Source organism: Microcaecilia unicolor, chromosome 3, assembly GCF_901765095.1.
Source record: "Microcaecilia unicolor chromosome 3, aMicUni1.1, whole genome shotgun sequence".
In the NCBI taxonomy this organism is placed as follows: Eukaryota; Metazoa; Chordata; class Amphibia; order Gymnophiona; family Siphonopidae; genus Microcaecilia; species Microcaecilia unicolor.
Window position 1 is genome coordinate 51,956,683 of NC_044033.1, and position 15,661 is coordinate 51,972,343.

Here is a 15,661-nt window from a genome sequence, read left to right on the forward strand (position 1 = left end):
AAATGCACTTAATATTGTTTATTACTATTATTTACTACAGGTTGATATACAGCAGAAGTTAACCAAGTCAACTTCATGCTTTGTAATATAATTTTTAATAGCATTTTCTCAGTTATTACCCAAATACAAATAAAATTATGTCAGTTATACGACCATGTCTGCCTCTTATGGTAGTTAGGATAACCTGGTCCTGGAGTTACCCAAGGCAATCAGGTTTGTCAGGATATTGACAATGAATATTTATGAGAGAGATTTGCATACAGTGAAGATAGTGCTTGTTATGAAATGCTTTGAGTCCTACTGATCTGTACATCTGTTGTGTTATTTTGGCGGATGGAAACAGCCAGGGGGGTGGCTTATAGGGAGGGAGGGGAGTAAGGGAGGAGAAGGGTTCTTGGGGTATGTTCTCTGTAAAAGTTTTTTTATTGTGCCATGTTGGATGGTTTACTTCTTTTTTTTTCTTGTTCCGTATGAAGCTTATCAACAACATGTTTTGCTTTTAATGGACTGCATTAGGGGTTATAGCCCATTTAGTTATGTTTCAACAAAAGAGAGATATGTTTGACAGAAGATATTTTTATTATTTTGACTTATTAACCATTTGGCCCTAAAACATGCTCAAACAACAGAATAATCCATTTGTGTATCTAAAAGGTATACTTCTACAAAACAGGTGAAGATGTGAGTCCATGTACCCCAATGAAAGGAGAGTTTAATTCTACTTCCATTTAATTTCAATATATTTCATCATCTTTATAACACCAGGCTTCCCAAGGCAGTTTACAACAACATTTAAAATGAACTCATCAGGAAACAGGATATTATCACTGAAATTTGGCCATCTGTATTGTATACAGTGTATTTATTTAGTTTTTAGTGTAGAAAAATGAGCACAAAATAGAGTTTAAAATTGCTGTTATAATAATTTTTAAAGCTGTTTTAGTGATATTTAATAGTTATTTCATATTAATATCTACATATGGGAAGCTTTCAAATAAATTAAAAAGCTGTCCAATAAGTAAAAACAAAAAAATCTTTTGTCCTCCACCTTTTAAGGCACTGCCTATCCAATTGAAACAGCTTTAGACTTGTTACAGATGGACCACCAATAAAAAAAAAATAAACGACAAAAATGGATGCAGCAGCTCATAGATTTGCTTGCTTTGTTTTGAGTGAACGGGGATGATGGCTGCGTTGGGAAGGGGAGGGGAAACTTAGACTCTCCTAATTGGCTTCCTTGCCTACAGTGGATAGGCTCACTTCCACTCTTGTTTATTAAACCTCCTTGATTATTTCTAATAAGCAAAGCTGCAGCGTGCAGCAAAGTATTTCCGGGTTAAAGCCTTAGTTTTTTTGCCCTTTAACCTTACGTCGGCGTTGCCAATTTGCCGTAGTAGTTCAAGGAGGTTATCAATTCTGCTTGCTGTATGTAGTTCTAGCACACGGTAAATGCCTTCTATGCAGTGCACTGCGAGGATACCAACTGTCCGTACTGGTAGTTCCTCTTTTAGGAGCCGGTGTTGAGTTCTCGGGAGCTTAGATATGGCAGCGACGGCGTCTGTGGTGCTGCGGGGGAGCCTGAGGGCAGCGGCGGTGTGGAGATGTAAGTGGCTCTGTTATATTCTCGTGCTGGTGGTCGAGCACGGAGTTTGCTATAGGAGCTATGTTGGGATGAATAAAGGGAGGACACGGAGCAGCCAGCCATCTGCTCTCTCTCTCAGCATCGTTGTAAATATAACCTTTAAGTATGATGTACCGAACTTATCGTGTTGTCATGTAAGTTTTATAGGGCGTCGTTTGCATAAGTCGGAGGATGATGAGCAGGGATGTGTGATAAAAGATCACCAATTGGCAGGATTGGCTTAAAAACATTGAAGAAAATGCCTCCTAAAAGTCATTTCATGATAGTAACATAGTACATGACGGCAGAAAAAGACCTGCATGGTCCATCCAGTCTGCCCAAGACAAACTCATATGTGTATACCTTACCTTGAATTTGTACCTGTCCTTTTCAGGGCACAGGCCATATAAGTCTGCCCAGCAGTATTTCCCGCCTCCCAACCACCAGTCCCGCCTCTCATCACCGGCTCTGGTACAGACCGTATAAGTCTGCCCTCCCCTATCCTCGCCTCCCAACCACCAACTCCTCTTCCCCCCACCTGCTCCGCCACCCAATTTCAGCTAAGCTTCTGAGGATCCATTCCTTCTGCACATGATTCCTCTATGCATATCCCACGCATGTTTGAACTCCGTTACCGACATACACTTATTTGGGTCTCTCCTCTAATATCTAATACTAGTAAAAAAAGGCCCGTTTCTGGAACGAATGAAACGGGCGCTAGCAAGGTTTTCCTGGGAGTGTGTATGTTTGAGAGAGAGAGCCGGAGTGAAAGTGCGGGTGTGTGACAGAGTGAGACTGTGTGACTGTGTGTGTGTGAAAATGAGTGTGTGTGACAGGGCCCCCTTCCCTTTTCCTAATGCCCCCTCACCCCGTTCCCTCCCCTCCTTTTCCTCCTCCTTCCCACAATTTGGGTTCCTTAAGGCTTTCAAAAGTCTATGTACCCCCGTGGCCCTAACGCCCAGTATCCGGATACCCCACCCCTTTCCTCCTCACCCCTCCCCCAAGATGTAATACTTTCACGTCCTTCATTTTTTTAAAAAAGTGTCTATCTACCCTATGTACAAATGCCCGGCATTCAGATTGTGTTCCTCTCGTAAATTTTCATTTCTTTCATTCATTCAGAACTTGCCCCCACCCCCATCCCGAACACTTTTGGTTCATTCAGTCTTTTAAAACTGTCCTATGTACCCTGTGTGCTAATGGCCAGCATTGAGATTGTTTTCCTGTCCCAGATTTGCATGTCTTTCAGTCATTCACAACTCCCCCCCCCCCCCCTCCAGTTTAACACTTTCGTTTCCTTCAGTCTTTTAAAACTCTCCTATCTACCCTGTGTCCTAATGGCCAGCATTCAGTTTGTTTTCCTTTCCCAAATGTTCATGTCCTTCAGAACTCCCCCCCTCCCCCCATTTAACACTTTCGGTTCCTTCAGTCTTTTAAAACTCTCCTATCAACCCTGTGTCCTAATGGCCAGCACTCAGATTGTTTTGCTTTGCCAAATTGTCTATCACTGATGTCAGTGCATGCCTGCCTAGCAGACCACTTCCGGCAGGCACGGTCCCAAGCACATCCTGTTGGAGGTGAGAATTATTATATAGGATTTATAATTTCTCAGGAGAGCCTTTGGGCAGGATCTTGTGTTTCCCCTGTCTTGAGAAATACTAAAGGAAGGAGTGAGACACTTCTAAAGTGGGAAATTATGCTAGATCAGGAGAGGACATGGGGATGGATATGAAGGGCCTGCCCACCCTCATAGGAACCTACCTACCTTAGGTGGTCCTGGAGGGCAGGACCTGGCTACAGGATTACTTCCTGCCACTCTAAGGTGATGCTGTCTCAATTCAGATAAACTTCCACCTTCATGGCAATGCAGAGGCTCCCAGACAAGATATGGGATTTCATTGTTGTGTCCCTGAAGGTCTCCTCTATTTTCTGTCTGGGTCAGTTCCTGTAGCCTCAAGAGGTAAGACTTATTTCCTGAGAGCTAGGAGCTCTTTGCACTGAGTGCACATATATAACTTCTCACCAACTGGGAGATAATTATATACATAGCATTTAGTGCAAGAGACACCAGGTTTGCTGCTGGACTGCTGTCTGCATTTTATTATTGGTGAGTTGGTTGGTTGGTTAGTTAAAGTTGCTAAGGGAGCAGGAATACTTTTATAATAAAGTCCCTTAAACTGAAGGTTGACAAATCCCGGGCTCCAGGTTCCCATAGCTCCTAGAAATCACACCCTGGTGCCTGGGATTTCTTGCCTCCAAATGTTTTTATTATTGCTATTATTATTTGTGCTGCCACAGAAAACACACTGCCTTCTTTCACTGAAAGACTGAGCTGAGTGATGCAGGAAGTTGGGTAGTCTTCCAGTTTCAAGTATTGCAAGATTTGAAACTGTGAGACCATCCCAGACTTCTTGTACTGTGTGGCTTAAGTTTTCTGGGAACCACATTGTAGTGTGGAAATTGGAAACATGCTGTTACTTCTGCAGCTAGCAAGGTGAGTGGAATAGGTGGCAGGTTCAGACTAGGTGAAGGTTGGTGTGGGGGGGAAACTCGGGAGAGTTGTATATAAGAGACAGAGAGACTGGATGAAGGCTAGGGGGTCTGGTATATGAGAGAGAGATTGGGTAAAGATTGGGAGGGGGTAGGTGAGACAGGTTGGGGATCCATTCCTTGATGATATGCGAAACAGAGGCCATTATTTAGTTTTATTTATTGATACTTCTCTTTGCTTCACCTATAAAGTGGGTGATATCACACAAGGACACCATGCTTCCAGAAGAGATGCTTTTGGCTGTGACATGTAGTTGTACCTTATGGGTCTGATTTACTAAACTTTCAGACACAAAATGGGAATAGAGCCTTAGTAAATGAGTTTATAAAGCAGCTGTTGCTAATCTGGGATGGGATTCCCCTCCTCCTCACTCAAATTTCATTGTGGATGATGTGGGGTGGAAAGGAAATAGGTCTTAGCTTCCTGCTCCTGAGTTTAGGGGCTGTTTCCTAGATTCTGTGAATATGTTGTTGAGGTCTTTCTTTATTAAATATATTGTATGCTTTTTAATTTATATTTGCTTCAAGATGAACTGTAAAGACATAGAATCGATTTATTCTTAAGGACTAATAATTTCCTGATGATGGTGATGCTCAATTAAATCTTGAGGTGAAAAATTTCCTTCTTGTCTTCTTAGTTGGCTTAATAGACACAAATTGAGTCTGGGATGGGTAGGTGTGGGGAGATAAAACCCACCCAGGAGAAAGCTTTGCAGCTAAACTGGTGCTGTAATGAGGGGATATTTTTTCATATAGATGTATATGAGCACCAGAAGAAAGATACATACAGAAGGAGAAAAGAGCCTTAGCAAAGAATAAGAGAAGAAAAGCTAGTATGGAGAGAGAAGGGGGGGGGGGGGGGTCATATTTAAAAGGCATCAAAAGAGAGGTTAGTGCACAAGGAAAAGGATGAGATCTAAAAAGCATGAGAAAGGCTGATGCAGAGAGAGAGAGAGAAATAAGCAGTCTAGAAAGGAACTCATCACAAGAAAAGTTGATGACAGAAAGAGGAGACTTGAAACACAGTACTAGAAGGAAGGCTGAGCTAGAGATGGAGAGAGGAAATTGAAAAACTGTGAGGGTAACAGTTGACACTGACCCCTACTGGACAATATATGATGTAGATGTAAATAATGGCACCAAATCTAGGGGCGACACTTCTAATAACAAGATCCCAGCATTCAGATATCCCTCTCTTGTTTACTGATAAGCCACAGGGATCATATTGAGCAAATTTATTTACAAAAGAAGTGCAAAACAAAGTCTAAACAGAAGAAAAGATTAGAATTTAACCCACAAAGAACACAGCGAAGATGACACAAGGATGCAGTCTTTAGATGATGTTAAAAAGGTCAAAATTTATTGTGTAGCTCAAAAGACATGACAAGTCCAGATCAATTATGTAACTGAAAAAGACTTGACATGGCTGTGTTTTGGCCAACTGGCCTGCCTCAAGAGTCTTGGTCTTTAAAATTATCTGTGAGAAAAACTGTGTCTGTCGATATACTACCAGATAGAAATCTTATGTGTAAAGCTCGATGCTCAGGAAACAACGCCTCAACTAAAAAGTAAGGCTACACAATAAATTTGGACCTTTTTAACATTGTCTAAAGACTACATCCTTGTGTCATCTTTGCTGTGTTCTTTGTGGGTTACTCCCCACCCCACAAAACACAACAGAGTGTAAAACATGAAGGACAGGCCATGGAGTCAACTGAAGAGGAAAAAGCAACACAAAAGGAAAGTCTGCCACCTCAAGTGCTGCGTTAGGAGTTTACTGCCCAATAATTTCAATCAAATCAAATTTAAAAACATTAAAAAATGACCATATTAACCAAGTCATACTAAGCCAATAAAAATAAACAAAATGAAATATAATTCATTATGAACTAAAAATTATAAACCAGAAATATAATTAAGGAATAAAAGACCTGTACTTCATTCAGGTAAGTATAATAGTCCTAGTGAATTAAGGAATAAAAGACCTGTACTTCATTCAGGTAAGTATAATAGTCCTAGTGAATCTTAAAACAAACAAACAAAAGAAAAAGTAAACATCAATGAATATAGCAGTTTTAAAAGTTATATCAAGAAAAGAGGTCACAAGAGTCCATAAATGAAACTTACCAGCAATATTTGTTTATTGTGTAGTTGCTATACTGTGATTATTCCAGTGTTAGCAGGGCGGTTTACAAAGCTAACAAATTTAGAAAAGGAACTACAAAATTAAATAAGACAGTGAGCAAAGGGGAAATAGAGGGAGAGAGAGGAGAGATTGGTGGTGGTGGTGACATGGGCAATCATGTCCTATCACTTCACGACTGCAGCTCCACGGAGGGCAAGGGAGAACAAATGTCTCTCCAGTGGTGTCTGTTGTTTTTATAAATCACAAATAGAAAATAATAACAGCGAGCAACTGAAATACTCCCCACCCCCCACCCTCTACCCTTCCAACCCTCAAAATAGCTCACTTCTACTACCCCAAGGAACCCTAATCCACCCTGTTAAAATGTCCATGGGTACAAAATACAACCTGCTCTGTCTACCCTAGTGGGGGAGAAATATGCCCTACAAAACACTGTTATGATTTTTTAATCTGTGGATGAATAAGAAGTCATCAACAATCTCAGGATTCAGTCTAGCTCTCCTTTCTTCCACAGACATTTGCACAATAGAAAATGTCCACTCAGAAGATGTGCTGGTAGCAGGAAATCACAGGAGCCCCTGTGCACGTTTTGCCAGTTTTGACCAGCATTTTTGCTTGTTTTTCCATAAAATCAAAACATTGTCTTCTGCATTAGAGAATGCCATGGGTACAGGGACAAAGATTGTCCCCATCCTTGCGGGCTCTGTCCCTGTCCCAATGTCATTCTCTAATTTGAGAAGAATGAGTTACTGAGAGAATAATTTTAAATAGCCATGAGAATTTAGAGTCCATCTGGAGGAGAGAGGAACAGTATTAACATCCAGCACAATGTGCTTGTTTTACCCATTTCAGAGGATGATACCAGCATTTATTTCAAAAAAGTGTTAGTCCAATAAAAAGAGTATAATCTATTTTTTTGTTTTTAAAATTTCTATTTATTAACAGTTATTTTGTGTACCCAAAAGGGGATAATTTGAGGTACATTATCAATTTCATATGAATATATATATATGAATTTTACATAATTCCTCACCCATAAATGCAGCAGTTGTGCATGTAACTACCGTTGTTCTGCAAAGTACACATTAAAATAGTTGGTATTCCCTTACCCACCCATGTGCTCCCCAATTGCAGTTGCACGCCATAGGGTTTAGGTACCAACTTGATCAAATAGAGACACATGTAAATGAGGTATGCAAGTGCCAATTAAGGTCCAGTCAAGTTGTGTATGTAAGTGAGGTATTCTGTAAAGTGCATTCACACTTTTGCACACAAATGTCTGTCATTTATAGAATTAAGGGGATATTGTCACTTCAAATTTTTCAAAGCCCAGGCTGGGATGAGTTAACCCCTAAAATACTAGTGTTGCAGCAGCAGGAGGTGCCTTTTTGAGGGTTAACCTGAAGAAGCTCCAAAACGTCTCTGTTTATAGAGCATGATTTACTATTGAATACACCTTTTATTGTCCTTTTAGTATATAACACACGTGTTCATTGTTTCTTTTTATTAATTCTAAAAATATTTGATATATTTTTTTCTAGGCAGCATCTCCATTACAGGTGGTAGCAGCAGTTATTATACTTACCCATCCAAAGTTCTACAGAACCACTTATTCATGTCCACACCTTGCAATATCACAATACAGCAATACAGACAAAGCAGTTTCTTCAATAAATGTGAGTATAATTGTTGATGCAAAAGAAACTGTATAAAAGCTATTGTGAAATAGATTTCCTTTATAACTTTCTAACTAACTATTTGAGAACAATTCTAATTGAGAAATTGAAACAAATTTAAGTCTCGTCCATCTGGAAAATTGTATCATTTCTAATGTTATACTTGTTTGATATATATTTTTTTTGTTACATTTGTACCCCGCGCTTTCCCACTCATGGCAGGCTCAATGCGGCTTACATGGGGCAATGGAGGGTTAAATGACTTGCCCAGAGTCACAAGGAGCTGCCTGTGCCTGAAGTGGGAATCGAACTCAGTTCCTCAGTTCCCCAGGACCAAAGTCCACCACCCTAACCACTAGGCCACTCCACCAACATAATGATCCTCTTTTCAGTTTATATTTCTGTAAGTGAATTAAAGCGAACAAAATATCGGAGAAACTTCTTTAGGCTTTTCTAGATATTTTAATTTTCAGATTAAAGCTATAGATTTGGTTGCAAGATTCAAATGTTTATTCTCTTAATTTCAGAAAATCACAAATGCTGTGTTTTTTTAAATTTAGGACTGACTACAAAGAAAAGAGTGGGGTCCAATTAAATGTAGAGCATTCTGTACACAGCTTTTAGTCATAATTCTGAAATTTTTCAGTAGCTTTTTATGTTCTCTCAAGGGTTTTTCCCTAAACCCTTGATGCTTCTTGAAAGGATGACATTTCTTATATATAGGACACTGCAGGCTTGGATCCTCTACTTTTTCTGTAGTAGGAGGACAATCAGACGGTGGGGTTGCTAGGGGCAACACATCTATCATGTGTACAGCTATAGGTTTTCAGGTGTTGCTGTACTTCTTGACCTGCTCATCATTCAAGAAGTAGCCTGACTTACCTACTTCAGGTATATCAAACATGAAGCTGAGATCGTTTCTCTTTGCCAAATCTCAGATAAACCACGAAGACTGTGACGGAAGAATACAACTTCTCTTGGTTGTCCTTTCTGTACTTCGCGCCTAATGATGACCATTTTTCTCATATGTCATACGACAGCTTTGGTATAATCTCATTTATGCCCCAAGCTGTATCCAAGTAGCACTGGCCTGGAAGGTTCGGATCAGCTTTGATGGCTTCCAGTTCCTGGAGGAGATCTCCCAGTTCTTGTAACTTGTCGTTATCTCTATTTGTAACCTCTAGGTAACTCCTTATTCTCTTTATCAGTGCCACTGCCATAATGCTGGTCAGGTCTTTCCTACAGTTCTTTCAAATATCTGGAGGGGTCATGCAGATATGCATCCTTTAGTCTATTTAAAAAAACAGGTAGACAAACGATCTACAAGATTCAGCATGGAAAACAATACACCAGATCGTAAGAAGAGTCAAAAGGCCCAGTTTATTCACCACTTTAAAACAACAAATAAATATTGTTTTAAATTGGTGAATAAACTGGGCCTTTTGACTCTTCTTGCGATCTGCTATATTTTTCATTAGTCTCTTTACATGATTGACTGACTCAGTTCCTAGCCATTTTTTTATCGGGATGATTTCTTGCTTTGGGGTGGGCTTCATAATTGCTATGGAATCCTTAAAGTCAGATTTCCACCATCTATACTTTACAGGGCAGTCAGTGAACTGGGTAAGCCCCATGCTCATCTTCTTGCAAGCCATATATGTTGCTAGGTCTTCTCTCTGAAGTTTCTAGCGTGATTGCAATATATACCTATGGCTTGCTGTTCGCTGCAATTTGTTTGGACTCAGGTGTTGAGTGTGGCTGGTTAAGTGCCTCTTGTTTAATCACAGTGTGTTTTAGCCGGGTGTAACTGCTCAACCTTTATTTGAGCCCAGTTCCTATGTGACATCAGGTCAGTGGTTGAATTAAAATGTTTCCCTTGGTGCGCTTTCCTGGAGCAAGAGCAAGTGGTAATGCATCCGTATGCGCGAGAACATGTGGATCACTGTGGTGGTGGTTCATCTTCTTTGCATGCTTTGCCTTCGGCTTCTTTGAGGTGAGCTAGACTGTGGTGTAGAGGGATATACTTTCTCAGAATCTGATGACTCTTCTGAGTCGGACTGTGATTTTTCACCTTCGTGTGTTAGGGTATGAACCTTCACATAGACTGATTTGGAAGATCGTGAGAGGCAAACTGCAGTGTGGCTAAGCTGGCTCTCCCCGCTATCCCACTTTGCTTTTGCCTCAATGGCAAATGCTTCTTTCTCTTGCTGGAACACGTCCAAGGCAATGTCTAAATACGCCTGCCTACATTTGGAGGCGACAGCAATGGTGGCAGTAGTAGCAGCATTAACTGCTGCTTTATTTCCCTCTTGTAGTCGGAGTTTTTCCATTTTTATGGCTGCTTCATGCTTACTATAAAGAACACTTATCAGCCTCAGCCTTAGCTCAAACCCGGATGGCTTCTGAACTAGTTGTAGACTGACTGAAATGGCTGGTCCTGTGTGATTTTTGAAGTTCTAGAACTTGGAAGTTCTAGAGCTGTTCCTAGAGGTGCCGGAATATTGGGATTCATTATCCCCTGCAGGATTTGTGTGAGGTTCTGTCTTTAATTGCCTCTGCCACCATGTCCCTGGTGTGTGAGTTCTGTAGCTTGCTGTCTCTCTCTGGGCTAAGCTATGTGTTGTATTTGTTCTGCTTAGAAATAGGCAGTATTCTTCAGACTTGTGCTGGTGCTTCCTGTAGATTGACTGACTGTAATTGCTCTATATGGAGGCTATCAGCTTTGGCCTTTTTTGAAACCTTAGTCATTTTCTGCCCTACTTTGAGTCAGAGTCTTTCCGGGAGAAAGAGGTACCTGTGTACTTCTGCTTCATAATTTTTCTGGCCTTTTCTGTAAGCTTGTATGTTCTTGTCAACCTTTCAGAAACTTTCTCACTTTCAAGACTGACTTGTGCTGTATTTACAGTGCCCTGTGGTTCAGTATGGATATTTTGTTCAATCAGTTCATTAACATCACTTTTTGACTGGGCCATAGCTTTAACTATTATACTGGCAGGAATAAAGCTTTTCTTCCTCTTCAGCCCCTGTAACTGTGAACCTTTTCTCTGTGCCAGAATTTTTTTTGCATAGACCTGGTAGCTGAGAGACTGAAGAGGGGGCAGGGGACCATCCTGAACTTTTTCTTTGACCAGATATTTGTTAAGTGCCCTTAGGTCACCTAAATGTAATGGTGTTTAGTTTGAAGGTGGGCATAAAATATGGAGGCTGTGTGGAGCATGGGTGGGTTGCAAGGTTGTGTGTTACTACAAGTGACATGGAAAATGAAAATTTGGGGGCTGCCCATTGCTGTTGTATTGGGCATCCAGGTTTGCAAGGACCGTGAGTTGCATAGTGTCTAGGAAAACTAATTATTTTATTTATTTGCTGCACTTGTATCCCACATTTTCCCACCTATTTGCAGGCTCAATATGGCTTACAAAATGTTGCAATGACATATACACATTATAGAATAAGAATTTCAGAATAAAGATACAGATAGGAGCATAAGAATATCATAGCAATCATATTAATGGAATAATAATTTTACAATTGTTACAAGTAAGAGTGCATGAGTAAATCATGTAGGATTGGAAGTGGATTGATAGATAAACATAACATAATAATATCAGGACAAGATATAAAGTTCAGTCATGAGGATGTAATTAAGATGAACAAATAGGAGGGTTCGGTAATAGTTGTAATTGGAATAATTTGGGAGTCAGATCATTATGGGGAATCTTTTTTGTACGTCTTTATGAATAAGTAAATCTTTAGTAATTTTTGGAAGATTGTCAAGTCGTGTGTTATTTTTATAGTGATCGGTAATTCATTCCATAGTTGTAATTCATTCCATAGTTGTGTGCAGATGTATGAGAAACTGGATGTATGTATAGATTTGTATTTAAGTCCTCTGCAGTTGGGATAGTGAATGTTTAAGCAGGTGCGTGATGAATTTGTGTTATTTCTCTCTGGTAAGTCAATTAGGTCTGACATATAGGATGGAGTATCTCCATAAATGATCTTATCAACCAAGGTACATATCTTGAATGTATTACGATCCTTCAGTGGGAGCCAATGCAGCCTTTCTCTGAGGGGTCTGGCACTTTCATATTTCGCCTTACCGAAAATCAATCTGGCTGCGGTGTTCTGGGCTGTCTGGAGTTTCTTGATGGTTTGTACCTTGCATCCCGCATATAAGGAATTACAATAGTCCAAATGGCTCAGAACCAATGATTGCACCAGTTCGCGGAATGTCTCTCTTGGGAAGAAAGGTCTTGCTCTTCTAAGCCTCCACATTACATAGAACATTTTCTTTATAACATTTTTTTACATGGCAGTCTAGATTAAGATTGCGATCAATTGTAACGCCTAGGAGTTTCAGGGTGTCCGCAACAGGGAGAGTGTGGTTTGGTGTGCTTATGTTGGGATAATTGATTTTATTATACTGCAATGATAGTATTAGGCATTATGTCTTTTCTGTATTCAGCTTTAGTTGGAAAGCGTCTGCCCATGAGTTCATAATTTGGAAGCTGCGATTTATTTTGTCTGCAATTTCTGATAAGTTATTTTTGAACGAAATATATATCGTCACATCATCAGCATAAATGTATGGATTTAGGTCTTGGTTGGATAATACTTTGGCCAATGGTAACATCATTAGGTTGAAGAGAATCGGTGAAAGTGGAGATCCTTGAGGCCTCCATGGTGATGATATGATTGATTTAGATATTACCCGGTATGTTCTTGTAAAGGAGCTATATTGATAACCTGGTTTAAGAAATCCTTTGCTCGCCATTTAACCACCTTAAAAAAAAAAATCTTTCTTACTGTTCTGGAAAACTATCAGATGTTATTTCTTCTTTAAACTTTCCCCATCTGGCCCTTATAGTATGTCAGGAAAGCACTAGAAAAGCTTAGTGACCTGAGGTCTGGATTGATATCTAATCTGACACAGTCTCTTGGCTCCACCATAGTGACAGCCACTTTTTTGCCCTCCCCAAGATTAATGCCTCACTTCTGTGATGCACCCGACCCTTGTCATCCTGGATGGACAGCAGATCTGAGTCTTCTGTGGCATAGTGTGTAGTGTAGTAGGAACCACCAGGCAAATGAGTAAATAATCCAAAGAAAAGTTCATACATAGGATTATTTGCTGATTGCCTGGTGGTTCCACTGTTTTTTGATGCCATTTGCAGTTTGTGGGATCATTTTGGTTTACCTCCTTTGTTTTGTGGACTTCGCAGTGTTACAGTGTGTAGTGTGCCATGCACAACACATTCATGAATGTTTTTTAAAGGGATATTTAAAAACCTGTATTGGACACTATGCGCATTCCTTAGTTATTACTGGGCCAGCATTACAGTTTGGACAAGTTTTCACACTCTACTGGAGGAGAAGCTGGATGATATAGTATCCCATTCCTACCTCCACAAGACATTAGAAGCTTGATTAACAGCCCCTCCCCCCTCCAAAAAAAAAAGATTTTCAACATCTTACAAGCAAATGGGTGGCTGACTTGGGCATGGACAGGAACCAAATTTCACTATTATGGCTTATTCAGTATACACCTAAGATAATATGGGGAGCAGATCTGAGAGAATACAGCTACAGAATCCTAACCAGAGCATATTATATTCAATAACAAGTGTATCTATCTAGGGGTGAGCCATCAGCACACTGTTTATAATGTGGGGAAGCAAAGAATACTTTGTGCATGCCTTGTGGCATTGTTGGAAAATAAAAATTTGAACATTTTAGGTCTGCTCCATAGTGTTCCCCCTCTGGAGTTTGTGTTTGGACACTTGGTTGGGTTTGGGGTGCAGGGAGTAGAAGGCTGCCAATTTCTCCAGAAAGCTAGTACTGTATAGTGGGTCTTAAGGTCATACTCCAGTATTGGACTCGAGCAGAAGCACCCTCCACTGGCATTGGCATGATTAAACTACATAGTCTATTGATGTTGGAGCTCCAGGAAGCTTGACTTTCTCTGAATAGCAAAGCATTTATGTCAGTTTGAGAACGATATATCGGGCTCTCCTTGATAAGGCCCATAGTCTGATCTTTAAATCACCTGAGATGGATGCCAATCTGCAGATTTCCCCCTTCTGAGTTCTTTTGTTTATATTGGTTGGGGTTTGGGAGGGTAGGGAGGTGTGGATGGTTGTTAGATAATTGGTTATGCAGTTAATCGCAGGGAGTCATAAGGCACAAGGCTCTCTGCACAGTCTCTCTTCAATTTCTCACTTGGACTGTAGAGGAGGAATAGGTTTTGGGGGTGGTGGTGGTGGTACAGGGCTTACTGAAAAGGGGGGGGGGGATTTATTGTTGAAAAGCATTACTGATAGATATATTTGTATGTTCTTATCCTGACATTTGTTTCCACCGAGTTATTATTCTGCTGTTGTGTTTAATAAATAGATTTTTTTTTTATTCATCCTTCAATTCCATTGAACCAGCTGAATGTTTTTGTTAGGATAGCATGACAAATATGAGCTTTACAATTTAACTTAAACTGAAAAGTCATATCTTTGTTTATAGGATCTTGTGTAGAGAACCCTAAGAGATTTAACACACATATCTTATAAAAACTAAATAGAATTCATTGGTTTGTTCATTCCATTTGTTATTTCAGTGACAGCAGAGGAGCTGTGGAAGGGAGTTCTGGCTGAGACTGGTTCTGGAGGAAGAAAAGGAAGAGGCAAGAGGTCCAAGAGGAAATTTAAAAAGGATCTTAACAGAGGGCAGGTTATCGGTGAAGGTAAATAGGAAGATCTATATTTCACTTTCTCTTCAATACTGACTGATTAATTTCAGTATATGTATATGTATGTGTGTATATATATATATATATATATATATATATATATATATATATATATATATATAATATGTGTGTGTGTATACGTACGTATGCTCTCAAGCAAACCAAGAATGCATTAAGGGAGTCTTTTACAAAGGTACGCCAGCATTTTTAGTGTGCACTAAAAATTCACATGCTCTAAACGCTAAGATGCCCATAGGAATATAATAGGTATCTTAGCATTCAGTGCACGATAATTTTTAACGTGCACTAAAAACACTAGCATGCCTTTGTAAAAGGGGCCCTAAGTTAGTCCAATTTCAATTTTTTTTTAATTAATCTTAATTACTTACTATGCTGTTGTCATTGCAAACGCTATGTGCAACTTTTGTTCAGTGAAATACTTTGTATATTGCATACTCTTATTTCTCCAAGCAGGCTGCTTGTTCTCACAATTGGGTCGATGTCTGCGGCGGCCCAGGAATTGGCAAAAAGTTTGCAAGCAAAATACAACAAAGTCTTTCTGGAGAGTTCCCTCGCGCGAGCAACGCAAACGTCTTTCCGCCCACGCGTGTCTCTCTAGTTTCTTTTTCTCCGCTGTGAGGTGCGGTTCGTTTTTCGTGTCGCTCCTCTCTTAGGCCCAGGAAAAAGTTCTGTGAGATGTATTTTTTGTTTGTTTGTTTGTTTTTCATTTCAAATATATATATATATATATACTAGTAAAAAAAGCCCCGTTTCTGATGCAAATGAAACGGGGGCTAACAAGGTTTTCTTCTGTGTGCATGTGGGAGTGTGTGTGTCCCTGCCCTCTGCCCTCTCTCCCCTCCCCCCTCTGAGTCCTTCACTGCTTTGCTGTGTTTTCCTTCACTGACTGTTTGTATTACAGAGAGGGC

At 40.0% G+C, this 15,661-nt stretch overlaps 1 protein-coding gene across 1 annotated transcript in view; it reads left to right on the forward strand.

Annotated features, from left to right (window-relative positions):
* The first annotated feature begins 1,376 nt into the window (after window positions 1-1,376).
* MRPS5 (mitochondrial ribosomal protein S5) overlaps window positions 1,377-15,661 on the forward strand; it is an 89,471-nt gene continuing 75,186 nt past the window's right edge. The window contains exons 1-3 of the mRNA XM_030195916.1: window positions 1,377-1,603; window positions 7,859-7,993; window positions 14,601-14,726. Of these exons, the coding sequence (XP_030051776.1) occupies window positions 1,543-1,603; window positions 7,859-7,993; window positions 14,601-14,726 (322 nt within the window). The 5' untranslated portion in view covers window positions 1,377-1,542. The remainder of the gene's footprint in view (window positions 1,604-7,858; window positions 7,994-14,600; window positions 14,727-15,661) is intronic.